The following is a 16,428-nucleotide window of genomic DNA, read 5'->3' as shown; positions in this document are numbered from 1 at the left end:
TAAATTTTTAAGTAGTCACGAAAGGGATTGCTGTGGATGATTGGTACAACCGAAAAACATGTAAAGAGAAACTGGAATCAGTTAACAACGCTACTCAAGTTTTGTCAGCATGTGAAAAACCTGAATAAACGAATGGGGTACAAAAAGGGCTCAGTTTACGTCTGGTACCTTGTTTAAACCAAACCCCCTTGCAAGCAGGTACATTTTACTCATCTGTTTACGTTTTATGGATCGTGGGTATGTGGATATTTCGAGATATCCACTTAATTTAACTTCTTATCACTTTACATTAAATTAAATAATTACAATTGGGCTATAATTGCATTAAATGGAATTTGGTTTAATCAAATTCGAATAGACATACAAAGTGTATACCTAATCTAACCAACTTCTTACGTATTTTAACCCTTTTTATTTCTTTCAACGATTAATTTAAATATTACAATCACTGAAAAATCATTACAATTGTTTGATTCTTTAAACGCAAGAAAAGTACCTGAAGGGATGATTTCCGTGCCCTATATATATATATATATATATATATATATATATATATATATATATATATATATATATATATATATATATATTCTTGTTCAGCTTAATTTTCCTTATAACATACTAAAATTTTAACGAAATCGGAGGGGTATAACCCAATCTAGATAATTACCAAAATTTTACTTTATTTTTACTCACAATTTATATTTAATTTGAAATTAATATATTACATTTAAAAGAGTTCGAGTTAATCTTGATTTCTTAAGTGGCCCTCGGGTCAATTTTACTCCCAGTACCTACTAATTCTTAATCATAAGTACTTGCCTCACTTTTTAAGTACTCCAAATACTCCTTTAATAATTAAAACAATAGTATTACAAAATTAAGTAACAAGCATCGTTTCATAATCCTTTTTTGTATAATGTATAATCAAATGCGAATAGAAATTTTTTTCTTCTCGTATTATGGATATCATATCTCCAGTTCTTTGGCCAACACGTCCAATAATCTATCAGTCTATTCTGTATACCTAAATCGAAACAATTTTTTTGTAAATATTCCTGAATGCAAATTAAAAACATCGAATTTTATATCTTAATACTTCTCCATTCCTGACCATTTTCGTTCACATAATGATGTATTCCATTTTTATTTTCGCACTTTGAATTAACTTTACTATCTTGCATAGTTTTGCCTTTTATCACAATTTTGTTTTGTGGCATATTCACATAGTTATCAGATGATTTCACGATTTCGGTTTCGTCGTTATTTTTGTTGACAATTATCGTTGGTGGAATTTGATAGCTCGGATTGGATACTGCAATAGGACTACTAACAGGAGTTTCACCATCTGCTTCTGATGTAGCTCCTAGCATTGGTAACATCTCGAGACCTTTCCCAGTATCTGATGACAGATTTTTCCTATTTGTTACATTGAAGTCGAATACTCCATCTGAAAGTATAATTTATACATTATCATACTAACTCAAAAGCTGGGAATCGTTTGATATGAAAAATTTGAAGTACTACTATTCGTAAGAATATCTATCTATCTTTCTCTTCACAGGTCCTCCTAGTAATCAAGGCACTATTATTGGAATTGAAAATTACTCAGCGTTAGATCGGAAGACCAATTTCCAAGGTCAATGATGCTCAAATGTCCAGATGAGTAGAATTAACGACGATTCCTGTGATTTTAATGAAGAAACAAATGACCCAGTGACATTTGAATAATTTATGAACATCCAGCAAGAGGAAGAGAAGAAAGAAATTGAAGAAGACATGACTATTGAAGTAGACTTCCAAGAGTATGAATCTGATTAGAATATCTAAAGAAAACAAAGCGATAGTTTATAATGAACTTGGCGTTTATTTTTTCCTGGAAATGTGTGCATATCATGTGATTCTTTTAGTTTTTAACTTTCCATCTAGTACTCGTAGTATGAAAAACGAATTTCAAATTTAAAAATATTGATCTAGAATATCCGTTTTCAATGGATTCATGTATGAGATTTTTTTGCGTATTATCAAATTGTTTACGCATATTTTGACTAAATGATATCAATGCGCATATTTTGCATTCCCCGCGCTTAAAATGTGTAAATTTTCAATTGATATAATTCGCAATAATAGACTTCTCCATTACTCACCATCAGAAAGTCGTGGACTGAAGATAGTATTTGGTTTCATACTCATATAACCATCTTCAGGGAGAGGTGATGGTGTCTTCTTGTCATTGACGTACTGTGGACTCATAATTACTTCGGAGCTAGGTGGGCTCAACATCGAGAGATAATCATTTTGCCCTTCCAACATTTTTGTGTTCATGGCAAGGTACGGATCGTTGAGATCAATGTAGTGCTGAAAAAGATTTTTAAATTTATATGAGACCTGATCTGATGGGTCATATACGAGAAATTTTATTATAATAACATTATTTTTATTTATTATTTTCAGAACACCCTGCATACAATGTCCATATTTTTTTGAATGGCATTAGTCTGGAAATTGCAGACATATGACCAGGTACCTTAAATTGATGCAAGAGAGAATCTTTGCGTAACCTCCTCCAACTTTCATCACCACACGTAATTTTGGATCTGTTTTGGCACAATAAGAAACAATGAGTGAAACGCCTTTTACCGATAATTAACTAAAATTACGATTTCAGTATCCCAAAATTTGGTTATCTTCACTGAGCTTAATCTGCATCTTGATGCTTCAATTCCATGTTTAGTACACTTTACAGACTCAAGTGTGACTCTTTACAGACGCGTTTTGATTTATAAATAGGTTAGAATCGAAGCAAAGGGATCAGTCCTAGTATCATAATCGAGATTCAATGTATCCCTTGTATATATCAACTTTATTTTATTCTGTTTTTTGACTGATCAAACTAATGAATATAGTTTTCTGTAACAGTTTATTAGAGAAAAAAAGTCACTTACCCTTCTCACTGTATCTTCAAGTAATGAACCAATCCGTTCGGTCAGTTTGGTGAAAGAAGGCCTTGTAACTGGTTCAGCAGACCAACAATCTCTCATTATTTTATATCTACAAGAAAAGCGTTTGCTTAGCTAACTGACAAAGATAAAGTTGAAGTAGCCAATTAATTGAGACGAGAATAAGACACTAAAACGTTCTATAGCTAACAGACAAACCAAACCAGGTCAAAAGTTTTGCCCACTATAGAGTTTGCATGATTATGTTTAACTCATCAGATACTGAGAGCTCACCTTCTCTGAAGACGATAATTTGGTTATCGAAACGCGCGTCAGACAGTGTAATTTTGAAAGTTCCAGAAATTCCAGCTCGGAAAATTAAATGAATTAAATGAAGAAGGTATGGTGTTTGTGGAAAATGTAAATAAACTGTTGATAGTGGGCATAGAAAACCAGAATCCAATCTTTTTTCATATAACGAAACTGGTTCCTTTTGCTATTATGATTTTGGTGCACAATTTGGAATTCAATACAGCAATGCAGAATAATCGTCGTCTATTTACTTCCATTCTTTTTTCGGAATATTCCAAATATGAGAAATGTTAGATGGACACTGTTCTGACTTTCCTGCCAAATTTGTACCATATCAAGTCAAAGAATGCTTGGAGTTGTTGTCGTGGTGGAAAATAAATTTTCCAGTCACCATTTCTCTTAAACATCTCCAAACCATCACTGTATCACACAGTTGGGACTATACATCAATCTAACATCCCTTCTATATTCTTTTAGACTCAGAAACCTAAGATCTTGACTCATCACTCTCTCCCACTCTTCATGCATCCAATTTTGGATCTTGGAACATGTTTCTTTACTGTCACTGTTCCAAAAAGGTCAGTTTCTCTCAATACCGTTTTTACTGTAGAAGTACTAACAGACAGATCCCTATATTCATTGGTCTGAGCTGCTATACCTGGAACAGTAAGTCGTGGATCACGTAGACGATACGCTTATCTTCAGAAATTGTGGTTTTTCGACGCCGCTATTAACGTTTTCTATCGCCAAATCGCGTCTTGGATGCATATCTTTTTGCGTTGCCTTACAAGTCTGAATTTGCGAAAACGAACAAAAATATTATAGGGACTTCACTATTATATTTTATATTATATATTCACTATTATTTTTGGTTTTTTCGACCTTGAGCTTGGAAATATAAACGAGAAATATGATGAAGTGAATTATTTTGATATTTATGGATTGGATCATTGGATGGTCAAAAAGTTTTGACCATCAAATATACTTCCAATTCAATTACATACATTTCTTTGGGACAATATTCAGGACTGTCTAGTCTATAACCATCCACCAATTTATGATATAGCCTCTCATCTGCCTCCATTCCAGGATAAGGAGTTCTTCCAAGTGAAAATAGTTCCCATAATACTATTCCGAAGGACCAACAATCCGACTGGGTGGAAAATACTCTATCTCTTATGGATTCTATAGCCATCCATTTCACTGGTAACGGGCACTAGAAAGTGAAAAATAACATATATTCCCAAAAAAAAATCAATTATAAGTGGTACAACAATCAATGGAAGATAAAAACCAATTTCTATAGAAAAGACCTAAAAAAAGAGAATATTCGATGAGGATTCGAATATGGCCATAGACTCCGACGATTGGAAGAGTTCTGATTCCTATACATCAGAAAGGATGTATCAGGAAATGGATAAATTATGCATCATTTTATAAAACATTGTTTCCAAAATAAACTATAACATACTAGAGAAAAAACTAAGTACACTAATAGGGTACGAAAAAGACGAAGCCCAAAGAGGATTTAGGAAAAAACTCAAGATCAAGTATTCACAATTAAACAATCAAAAGAGAAAAACACAGGAAGTATACGTTGTCTTTCAAGAATTATAATGAGGTTTTGACATTGTCAAACAAACGACAATTTGGAATATCCTGGAATAGAGTTTGTACCTCAAAGAGTGAACATAGTCAAACGTCTATTCCATCATAAACAAAACTTGGAAACTCTTTTGGAAATATGGAGAAAGAAAACTACAAAAAAGATATCTGAAGATTAATATTGAGGGATTGAAAGTAATTTACAAGCGACTCGTTAAATCTATAATAGAAACAGGATTTGATATCAAGGGATAAACCTAAAATTAAGAGATGGCAGAAAGACTGGATTGAAATCGTGAAAAACACTTTTAATTCGTCACCAACTTCAGTAAAATCTCCATGCTTGACCCTTTGTTGCTAGAGGAGCACTACCTTAAGGAGATTCAAGGGAATAACTCTTGAAGACAGAATCAGAAACGGAGCGTCAATAGAGAATCGAGCACTGAAATAATAGAAAAATAAATTGAATAAAAGGCTAGAATGATAAATACACTACTAGTTGAATCTAGATGATAAAGTTAATAGAGTTGAAGACGAAGGCGAAAAATTGATTCTCCAAACGCACGTCAAACAATGTTTTATGAGGTTTCTTTGTTGGTTTCTGTATAAAGACCGGACTGAAATCGCAACACTCTTAATTAGTCTCCAGTTTCAGTAGAATTTTCATCGTTTCGGATCAGCTCAATGTCGTATCCCTTGTTTGGTATGATGAACGATCATGGCCAGCTAGAGGAGCTCTATCTTAGGGTAGGGAGTGTGTAAAACCTTAAGGCGAGCCAACCCTTGAAGACAGAATCAGAAACGAAGCGTTTATGGAAAGTCAAGTACTGAATTAATAACTGAAATAATAGAAAATGATACAGACTAAAATGATAAATAAACAACCAGCTGAATCTATATGATAAAGACGAAGACGATAAACTAATTCAACAAAGGGCGTTAAACAATTTAATAGTGATTTTTGGTTTCTGTATAAAGACCAGACTGAAATCACAACATTCTTAAGTCGTGTCCAGATCAGCTCCTCGCGAGATCTCTTGTTGAGTACAGTGAACGATCATGATTAGCTAGAAGAGGTCTATTTTAGGTGTGGGTATTTGTTAAATAAAATGATTAAATGTTATTGAGTAAATGAAAGACTAACTAGTTGTATGACATTTTGTTTAACTAACACACTTATACTTCATAATCCAAATCAAAACTAATCAATGTCTTTATCAAAATATGGCTCTCAATTATTTTTTGTCATTGAAGATGTCAATCGTATTCTAATAAGTTTCAGTTCAGATTTAGAGTGAATTTGTACATTTTTGGAATCAGCTGATTCAGAATAACGAAATTGAAATATTTTTTTTAATGTACGATAATACTTACATCTCCTCGTTTTTTGTAATTATCACTTTTGTACATAGTCTTGGCTAATCCAAAATCACATATTTTTACAATATTTTCTTCGTTTAAAAGTATATTTCTTGCCGCAAGATCGCCATGGAGTACCTAAAGATTTAAAAAATAGTAATATAATTTGAAGACGATTTGAAGATAATTTGAAGATGCCTATTTCATTTTGATCTATTTGTTCTACATTTATCTATATACGAGGAAGCTTTCACGAAATTTATTTCATTGTAATTTTTAGAGTATTAGTTTCACTTTTTATGCTTAATAGGACTTAATTTTGATTAATTCAGCACCTTTAATGAGGTAGCGGCTATAACCCTATAGGTGCCAGCTCTATTCTAGGCACTAAGTATAAGATGATGGCAGTAAAAATTTAAAAATGTAAATGACAGAATTAATGACTGAAATCAGTAATTTTTTGTATTTTTGGGAGTTTAACACGAAATGTTAGTCCATAATCAAACAAAAATATATAAATGACAAAAAATTAGTCTAATTTTATAATTATTACTCATGAGGTTTGGGGGTATGGTATGCCATGTTTCAAAACATGATGCAGGTTTTGATATGCAATTATTGCAGTAATATGAAGTTTCCTTCCTCATTTCCTGTTCATAACATTCTGCAACAAGCTGAAGAATATGTTTTTCATTTGATTCGTCCACCTTTGAATTGAAACAAAGACCTTCCATCCTGTTTATAATTTATACCAGATTGCTTGCTGTATTCTATAAATTCAATTTGAAAACCAACACCTGACATATTCTGATTATAATTCACTATTTCATTAGGTTTTCTCTTTTCCTGTTGTTGTCGGTTAGCTTTGTCTATCATACTTGGGTGATAAGCTGTTGTTAGACTTTCCATTTCCATTTGTACACGTATGTCTGATTTTGACATCGTATCTTCCAAGCTCACAATGTTTTTACAGCTAGTATCCGCCAACGTGTTGAATTTCAATTCATTATTTTCGATTTTACCTGCCTCATCATTAATTGCTTTCGAAGATTAAAACATACATTCATCGACTACACACACAATCACAATAATAAATGAACGAATGTATATGCAGCCAAAAAACTATTAAATCTACGGTTTTACTAAAAATCACCTTACGATTTTTAAGTTGAATGATAGTTATAGATTGCGCGATGTATAATGATAACTGTAGCTATTTTTTATAATTGATAGTTCGTGTTATTTCAGCTATGGATCCAAAAACTAAACAAATTTATTGTTGATGATCATTTTACCAAGCTAAAAGAAATAATGAAATTTTTAAATGTAATGGTACATTCTGAAAGAATATATAATATCTACGATAAAGAATTCAGACTCTGTACAATCACTAAAAAGTATTTGGTGCAAAAGGGACATGACGGGTAAAATAACAAATACAAGAATGGGGTTATTCAATTCCTGCTGGGACTTCAACCAATGGATAAAGTTGTCTTTAAGGCGTTTGAGTACCATTGAAACGATAAGGTAGTAAAAAATTTTTACAAGCATCGAGAAGAGCGTTCTTTTCATTGCTCATTCAACCATCACAGGACAAAAAGACTCAAAAGCAATAGTAAATGTCTCAATTCAATGTACATCTAAGTTATTGGAGGTTAAGGAAAATCGTTTGGATTACTCATTTTCTTTAGGATCTGGTCCATCACCATCTAGTGTGAGAGAACAAAACAAAACCCGCACTAGAGACAAAACTTTAACCTATGATGACAACAGCAGTGATATAAAAAGAATGTTCAGCGTACACCATAAATCTTATGAATCTTATTTTGAAGACGAAATTGTAGAAGATCTTCACTTGAATAAAAACAACTCTTTCATTGAGATGCTGACAACTCCAGATCAAATATATATAATAGCATTCATTACAGTAACAACATTTTTATGGTCATATTGCCATACTACCCAGTTATAAAGTCGTTTAAACTTGTTCATTTGACATCCTGAAACTCCTCTCAAAACTCACATTTAATTCGATGTAAGCAACTTTGTAAATCGAGGGTCAAAAGTCAAGATTTTTTGTACATTTTTTCCAAAAAAAGGAAAGTGTCCAGTTCAGCGGGAAGACGACGACGATGAAGAAGTAGAAAATTGGAATTAGGACTCATTGTCCTTATAATTATTTTTCATTTATTTTTTTCATTTTAACAATCACAAATGTTATTTTTCAATAAACATTAATTAGATTTTTATTTCTTTTCCATTATTTTCTATTCATTTAAAGATAATTACTATAAATAAGATTTTGAATGTATTTTGATTAAAATTTTTCGATTTTTAAACTACACGGGCAGGTAAGTGCCATTAAATGAATTTATACTTGATTGGAAATAAATAATTAGGCAAAAAATATTTAAATATAATGTAATTGTTGATAAAAAACATAAATTATTTATTTAGCAATGATTTACAAACTTTATAAGAGATTATTTTGATCCGGACTAGTTGATTTCAAACGGGTTTCTAGCCGCCATAAATAGCGTAAAACTCATGGGAAACGAGTTATTTGCAAAAAATGTTTTGAGTAGAGTTTTAGGATGTCAAATGAACAATTTTAAACGACTTTATAGTATCTCCGAAATTTATGCCTAAATTTACCTAAAATGAATGGACTTTACACCTGTTTGCACTATGGCTAGTTGTACCTATTTTTTATATTATTTTTGTAATGGTAAATACGGTTGACTTTTAATTACTTATAATTTCTACTTAATAATTTACTTTATACTATAGCTTATCAAAAATTTCAGTTCAAACATCATGATTTGAATAAATTAAACATCTTGGAATATCCATATTGGCTGCATATACCTTATATACATAAATACCTTTCGTGAAGCCAAATATTCCATGCCACTGGCAACTTGGAAGGCATAGGCTATAAGGTCCTTTGTACTAATCGGGTTGACATTTCCTTTATAGTCACCTCTATAATTTGAGCGCCATTCGGGCTGTGTACTATTATTACTTAGTGTCAAGCTTTCATCACCTGTTAGAACAAATAAAATACTAATTACGACAATTATGAATACATCAATGAATCGTTTAAAAGTGAAGATGTTTAAGCAGACGGTTCGCAGATGTTATTATTTAGTTCAAACAATTTTTGAGACACTAATTTTATTCCTACGAATTCTTCTATGTATCCTTCTGCTACGTTGAAAGCACGTATATTTTCAGAGCCAGCTTTCCACCAATATGATTCCCGAAGCCCATGTTAAAGATTTTTTAATTTCAGGTATTTTGCAACAAGTTTCTAGGCAGCGCTGATGGGATGACTTCCAACATGTTGGATTTCAGTTTGCAACAAATAATCATCTGCTAATCATATATTTAGGCCGTAGATGTGCATATTTACGATCTTCTCCTACATCGTCTAAACAAAAACGGATTAAATCCTCTCTACGTCATGCGCCAAAGATTCCAAGCATTAAAATCACTTTCAACAGTAAATCTTGTTCACCTGAATCTTCTCATAAAAATGTGGTTCCTGTTCTGTCCTTAGTACCCTGGAGTTTGGTTTATAGCATACACAGCCTGACGCTCCAAAAAAGTTTTTAGATATTTTGTGTTTTCAGCAAGTATTTAGCATTGAAAGCCGACTCCATGACCCGGAAGATTTCTTTTACTTAGCTTTTTAAACGAAATAACCTAAATGAAAAACTGGCCATTCCATAAAAAGTTTATAATGTACTGGAACATGTTCTAAATGTAATTATCATCTTTTTTTGCGTTGTATCGTTCATTATACGTCCAGAAATTGATCTTTTCATGCTTGCATGACGTTCTGGATTCGGTTTCGCCTCAGACGAGAATTTGACACGCGCGCAGGAAAAAATCCTCTTTACCAAACTCATAATTGAATATTTCTCATTAAATTTCATTTATTGAATCAGTCTATTATTAAGTTTCCATGTTGTCAAATCATTTAAAAAAAAATTCCGTATCAGAAATTGAAATCGAAAAGAAGAGAAAACATTATGAAATGGTGATGCTTGCGATTGAGGATGTCTCTGTAGATTGTAGTGTTTTGGAAGACCTGCTTTGATAGCAGATCTCGAATGCTTCCATTTCTCCAAAAAAGGAGGCCTGATCCATAATAATAATCATAGAAAACGTTCAGGGTGGTCACGAAGAACCCAAACCCTCTGAAGATAAAAGTATTGTTTGACGACTCAGAGATAGCAGCTCATATCAATGAATTTAAGGATCCGCTTTGTATCTTCAGGCTAACCAATAATCGTTGACCATATTTTTTAATATTGAAACTACTTTGTAAAAAACTATTTATCATGCGAGAAAATAATTCATTAAACTTGGTTTCAATAATTCGACTACGGTACTCGACGAATGCCAAACTATCAAGTAATTATGTGATTTGATACGATAATAAACTTCAAATGACTAAGGGACACTTGAAATCGCTTAACTACGACGTTGGTTTCTGTTAGGAGTGGTTAACGTACAATAAAACTCAACAAATCCAATAATAAATTGAAGATAAGTAAATTTATGATTATGCAGTCATTAATAAAAGTCAAAATTTAAGTGAGTTGAATAAGATCCCAATAGCTCCCAACAAAAGAGGTTTTATCTCTGTCTGTGCCGCCCAATTTTGAATAAGAAATTTTTATGCCAGAACCGGATCTGCTTTTGAGAGGAAATTGAGAGAAACTGGCCTTTTTGGAAGAGTAGCTGTAAAAAAACCTGTTTTAAGACGTCAGAGTAGAGGTTGTAAGAGTGAAAGAAAATAAAAATTGGAAGTATAAAGAGTGATAACTCAAAGTTTGAGGTTACTGAGTCTAAGAGAATAGTGTGCGCAAGTCAAAGAAAGAACGGATGTTATATCAATGTGAAATACCGACTGCAAAAAAGGCAAAGACTTGGTGATGGTTTGGGTATGTTTGCAACTGGAGAACTGGTAATAATTGGAGGGATTTCGAACCCAGAGGGCTAAAAAAATAAAAAAATGTAGAACGCCTTCGTCAGTCGCCTAATAAATGAAATAAATAATGGATTTGCTAGGGATTTTCCCAATTTTCACTCATCAAATAATGAATTACTGGACACGCTGTTTGTAATTGTAAAACAATTCATTATACACGAACCGGTCAGATTTAGTTCCAAATATTTGTAGCAACAAGAAATTACAAAATTTTCTTGTTTATTTATATTTATAATAGTAAAAATGAAGTACAAAAATTATATGATTTACCTTGCGTTAATGCCGTCATATCAGTGTTTTCTGAATGAGGATCAGCTCTATAATCAACCATGGCATTAGGGCATGGAACAGTAGACGAATCCGAAAAGGACAAAGTTGCATACTTCATTGAAGAATAGTTTGTGTTACTAAAACAAAATATAAGTTTCTTTAATTTTCCATTTCTCCGACCTTCTCATAGCTTGGACGAAAAATCTGAACGAAAAACAACATCAACAAGAAAACTCGATGAATTCAAAGGATTGAGATATGGCAATGCTGTAGTTTGTCAATCAAATTACTTCGACTTTTAGTGATGAAACACTTATCTCGAGCCATCGGGTTTCACTGGTTTTCCGAAATCAATCGTGATGGCACTTCGCTACAGGATGAATTTCGTATGCCAAAAAACATCAATGCTGAACGTAAACTAATATTGAAATGTCGTCATGTGACATACTATAAGATTTAGGCATATTTAGGCATCAGTTCAACTCGCATACATCCAATATTGCATGAACATTTGGCTATTAAAAGGATTGCTCTCGTTGGATACGCTTAATTTGACAAACGCTCAAACAAACTCGTGTCGATTGGTGCAAAGAAATGATGAAATGAATCAATAGCAGTGCTAAAAAGACGTCTATAACATCGTAATAGGCGACGAATTATATATCTAAGCATATGAAGCTCAAACTGAAAAATGATCGACTGTATGCATGCAAATCCAACAAAAGTTGTTCGCGCATAAACCATTTCGAAGTAAATGGTCACCGGTTTTTTCTAAATAACTGGACATGTACTATAGAGCAATGAGCCTCTCCAAAATACCTGAAGATTATTGCTACAAAGAATTAACTCAAACCATGCGACAGAAGCGGCTTTCTTGGATTTAAGTCAAGCCTCTGACAAGGCTTCGTATGCCAGACACAGAGAATTTCGAACAAGAGAGAATGAAAGATTTTGGAATAAAATCTGTTGTCCTTTAATGCAGTTAATATTATTATTCTTGCATCTCACGAAATGCCAGTAGCAGCGTCTAACATTCTTCAGATGTTCAGCCAAGATTACACATGTTGAAATTTAGAATGAACGATTTGAAACTTGCCCGAGTAAGCTTCGCGTTGGCAAAGGACTCATTTCTTCGAAAGAAACTAACTAGCTGATATGAGAAACGATTTAATGGGCCATATTATTGGCCCATATCACGTCAAGAAGCAGTTGATAAACCAGTACGTGTTCAAACTAGTCACTACCTGTTTGAATAGATGAAATTATAAGACGTAGATGTAGTTTGAGGAATTGACTGCCAATTCCATAGATTTGACTCGACACCACCTGATGAGGAAGGTGAAGGATGCCTTAGGTAGTGGAGGCATTTCTTGACAACAAAACTCTTTTATAAGTTATGTGACACTGAACATTGCTAGTTGTGTCTTTTGTATACGCCATAATAGTTTAGTATCTAGGAATTGTGGTATGTTTTATAAACCTACCAGATCTTCCGCTTTTGGACCTTATGAAAGCAGTAACAATATGTTTAAGATGGACTGCAAAAAGAACCCAAATGAATTGGTGAGTGAAGGATGCAAGGTACGGATCGTATAGATACCAAGAGCTGATTCATTGTAATGTTCTAGAGTTGTAGCTAAGAAGTGTACTCTCAAGATAGTCCCTACTGGGATGAATAGAAACACTTGGCTTGAGAGACAACAATCAACAACTATGCTTAAGCAGATACGATATACGATTAGTGCCTGATCTTTGAAATCGACACAGAAATCGCAGGCCAAGTCATCGGTGTTAGCTCTAATATACACATTTCTGAGTCTAATTTTCTGTCTAGTGACGTTTAGTGGTTTCATCCAAGATGTCTGGTAGTTTTTCCAATGAAATGCGCGTTTGGTAATTATGAGGGAGGCACGACAGATCTATAAAGATGCCTATATGCGTAAAATTCATTGAATTTGAACATTGAACAGAAAATCATGCAATTTAATATACAAATATGATCGATTTCTATTAGAAATACTTCAGAATACAGCGAAATTGATATTATAGTTTAATATGCTTACCTTTTACTACTCGATATAGAAGAAGTTCTGTCTAGAAGTTCTTGGCCAATATGGTAGTTAACTTCACCAGTTTGGGGATCGATTTGATTTATAAAGTCGTAACGATGTTTCAGTAAATAGTTTTGTAAATTTCCGAATCGACAGTATTCGACAATCACCAGTAATTCTCCTGAAAATAGGAACAGATTTATTTCTAGATGTCTCTGCGCTAGATATCTAGAAATATTCACTTTAGTTCATATAAAATCGTCAATAAAACGTCAATTGTCTCGTAATATCGAGTGAAAAATAAAATGGAATGGAGTCTAGGTAGTAGAACATACCTAGAGACTTTTCCTGGTACTCAACGTTTTGAGATTTACAACTTTATGAAATTTATAGAATGCTACTTCATACGTTGCTAATAAAATTTTAATTATAAGTGAATTATCTGAGAACTAACCAATGGAATCATTTTTTTTTTATGTGAAAAAACATTTGAAGATAACGTAACGATTGAAGGAGATGTTTGATTTCATTCATTATACAGGAACTCTTAAGGTTGCAAAAATTAATATGCGAAATTAACATCAGAAATTATTAATGATGACAATAAAAATTGTTATTTTTCTGTATTTAACAGACATTTATAGCTCAACATACATCTAAATTTAACGGAGAAGTCAGAGATGTGTAAATTCAATTGACCTTGTTGAGAGCACTTCAAACAAAAAGGTTCAGCAAGCATGCTGTTGATAGTACCAGGCTTGGTAAAATCACTGTAGAATAACTACAAGAAAGATTTAGTCTTCTCGCTAACCAAAGATAAAGCTGAAGCATGTAATCAATCGACTGTCTGTGAACACAAAATATCTACTTTTTTCAGCATTCATATTCGGATTCGATCTTCTTTCTAATCGTCAGGTAAAGCTAGAGAAACAAACTTTGCAACAACCCTTTTCAGTCCCAAATTGTAATTTGAAATTCTTTAAAGAGAGTTAGCACTACCCACTGGCTGGTGATCAATTATCAATAGATGTTCTGTGAATACAAGGTCTGCAGTTTTTCATTTCATGGGCTTATCATCAATCGAGAGGTAATGATATTTGACAAAAAATACGCGATATTTGGATGTTTTTTGCGAAGGAAGGCATATTTGGACTCATCTTCTTTCTAATCGTCAGGAAAAGCTAGAGAAACAAACTTCGTAACAACTCTTTTCAGTCCCAAATTGTAATTGGAAATTCTTTAAGGAGAGTTAGCACTCCCCCTTGCTGGTGATCAATTATCAATCGATGGTCTCCAATTTTTCATTTCATGGGTTTATCATCAACGATCCCACTACTATTTTTACAAAGTTGAAATCGAAATTTCACAGCTGCACGTTGTAGACTTAAAGGGAACAAGAAAAAAGAAGCAACAAATCAGGTCGATATTACAGGCAGCATTGATTTGGTGATCATATTTTGGTTATTATCACTACAAAAGCATCCATTTATGAAATATAGAGCTACAAAAGATAAAACAAAAGAGTAAATCACTTACTTTTTGCGACATTTTTTGTACAAGCTCCCAGTAGATTGACAACATTCAGATGCTTTCCAAGGTGAACCATAATTTTCAATTCGGAAGCTAGTGCCTTGATATAACTGTTGTCTGCATTTTTCTTCACCATTTTCACTGCAACTGTTGTTATTGGTTCGCCATCGATGATATGCTTAGCTTCTCCTTTCAAAACTATCCCAAATGCTCCTGAACCTAACTGCTTACCTATAAGATAGATAAATGCTTACCTAGATATTTTTAGAATATTTCACTACTTATAAATTAAAGGAGGCTTCTCCACAACTGATATGATTTTCTAAATATTCCACAGTTTATTTATATATTGACTACATATTCATATTTTTTGAAGAAAACCGAAGGGATTTTAACCTGAGAGCGGTTGCGTTGTTAAAAAAAATCGAACTTTTCATAATTATCCTAAATATTCCTTCAAAAAATTTTGCAATATTGCTCTGCCGCAGTAAGACCAGTACTGAAAGGCTGAAAAAAATACTAGGCGTACGAGCGGCTGTGGGATTGATCCATGCTACGACGATCGTACACTAAACAGGTAAGGTAAGGCAATAATTTCGATGTTGGACCTCGGAATTGTCTGTAATTGACTTATTAACCTGACAGGGTGTTGATAAAGTATAAAATAAAGCAGTTTCCACGCTGCGATCTGAAACTCTTGACGGTTGACTATTCGTCTTGTCGATTAGACGAGACTCCTCATTCAAACTTTCTGTTTTTGATTTTACAAATAAAAACAACTTATTAGTTGAAAAAAGTGTATTAAAACTCGAAAAAAACTTTCAAAACTAGTAACCACCTTTCAATTAAATTTTAAGAAACCTTAATAGTAATTTGCAAGTTATTAATAAAATAATATACTTACCTAATTTTAATCGTTCTATGGGAAACTCCCATTTTTTATCATAGGGCAAAAGTTCTGCTTGGTCGTCGATTCCTAATTCGGGATTGATATTTTCAACAGCTCCTTTTTCAAAATTGGCCAAACCTAATAGCTGCATTTCCCTCTTGAGTCTCTATGGAAAATAACACCAAAATAATTATAATCTCATCGTTCATATTCTAGTTGAAATCCAGAATTTAACAATCACTCCAATTTCGAGATAGGTGGCGCCTAATTTGAAATAGTTATTTAACTTCCCATTTATGTGCTGCCATGTCGTGAAATTAGTGAGAACTATATTGATAAAAACACGATAATATTTGACAAGTAGTGCCTATAAAATGATGCATTAAATTATTTTCTGAACAAAAACGTTCCTAAACTTTTTGTTAGGAACTGGGAATAGCCTTGCGAAAACTATTTGACTCTTCATTGAGC

General features: G+C 33.0%; 1 protein-coding gene across 2 annotated transcripts in view; it reads right to left on the bottom strand.

The window, feature by feature from the left end:
- Positions 1-666: 666 nt before the first annotated feature.
- Positions 667-16,428, bottom strand: part of LOC130452868 (vascular endothelial growth factor receptor 1-like) — a 47,356-nt gene continuing 31,594 nt past the window's right edge. For both annotated transcript variants that reach the window (XM_056792350.1, XM_056792351.1), the window contains exons 17-26: positions 15,973-16,123; positions 15,075-15,299; positions 13,551-13,719; positions 11,488-11,624; positions 9,101-9,261; positions 6,231-6,353; positions 4,256-4,467; positions 2,946-3,051; positions 2,148-2,358; positions 667-1,450 (exon numbers count right to left, since the gene is read on the bottom strand). In XM_056792350.1, coding sequence (XP_056648328.1) covers positions 1,086-1,450; positions 2,148-2,358; positions 2,946-3,051; positions 4,256-4,467; positions 6,231-6,353; positions 9,101-9,261; positions 11,488-11,624; positions 13,551-13,719; positions 15,075-15,299; positions 15,973-16,123 — 1,860 coding nt within the window. In that variant the 3' untranslated portion in view covers positions 667-1,085. The remainder of the gene's footprint in view (positions 1,451-2,147; positions 2,359-2,945; positions 3,052-4,255; positions 4,468-6,230; positions 6,354-9,100; positions 9,262-11,487; positions 11,625-13,550; positions 13,720-15,074; positions 15,300-15,972; positions 16,124-16,428) is intronic.

This window comes from Diorhabda sublineata, chromosome 2 (genome assembly GCF_026230105.1).
Source record: "Diorhabda sublineata isolate icDioSubl1.1 chromosome 2, icDioSubl1.1, whole genome shotgun sequence".
In the NCBI taxonomy this organism is placed as follows: Eukaryota; Metazoa; Arthropoda; class Insecta; order Coleoptera; family Chrysomelidae; genus Diorhabda; species Diorhabda sublineata.
The sequence above is the reverse complement of the archived record's forward strand: the minus strand, read 5'-3'. Positions and strand labels throughout refer to the sequence as shown.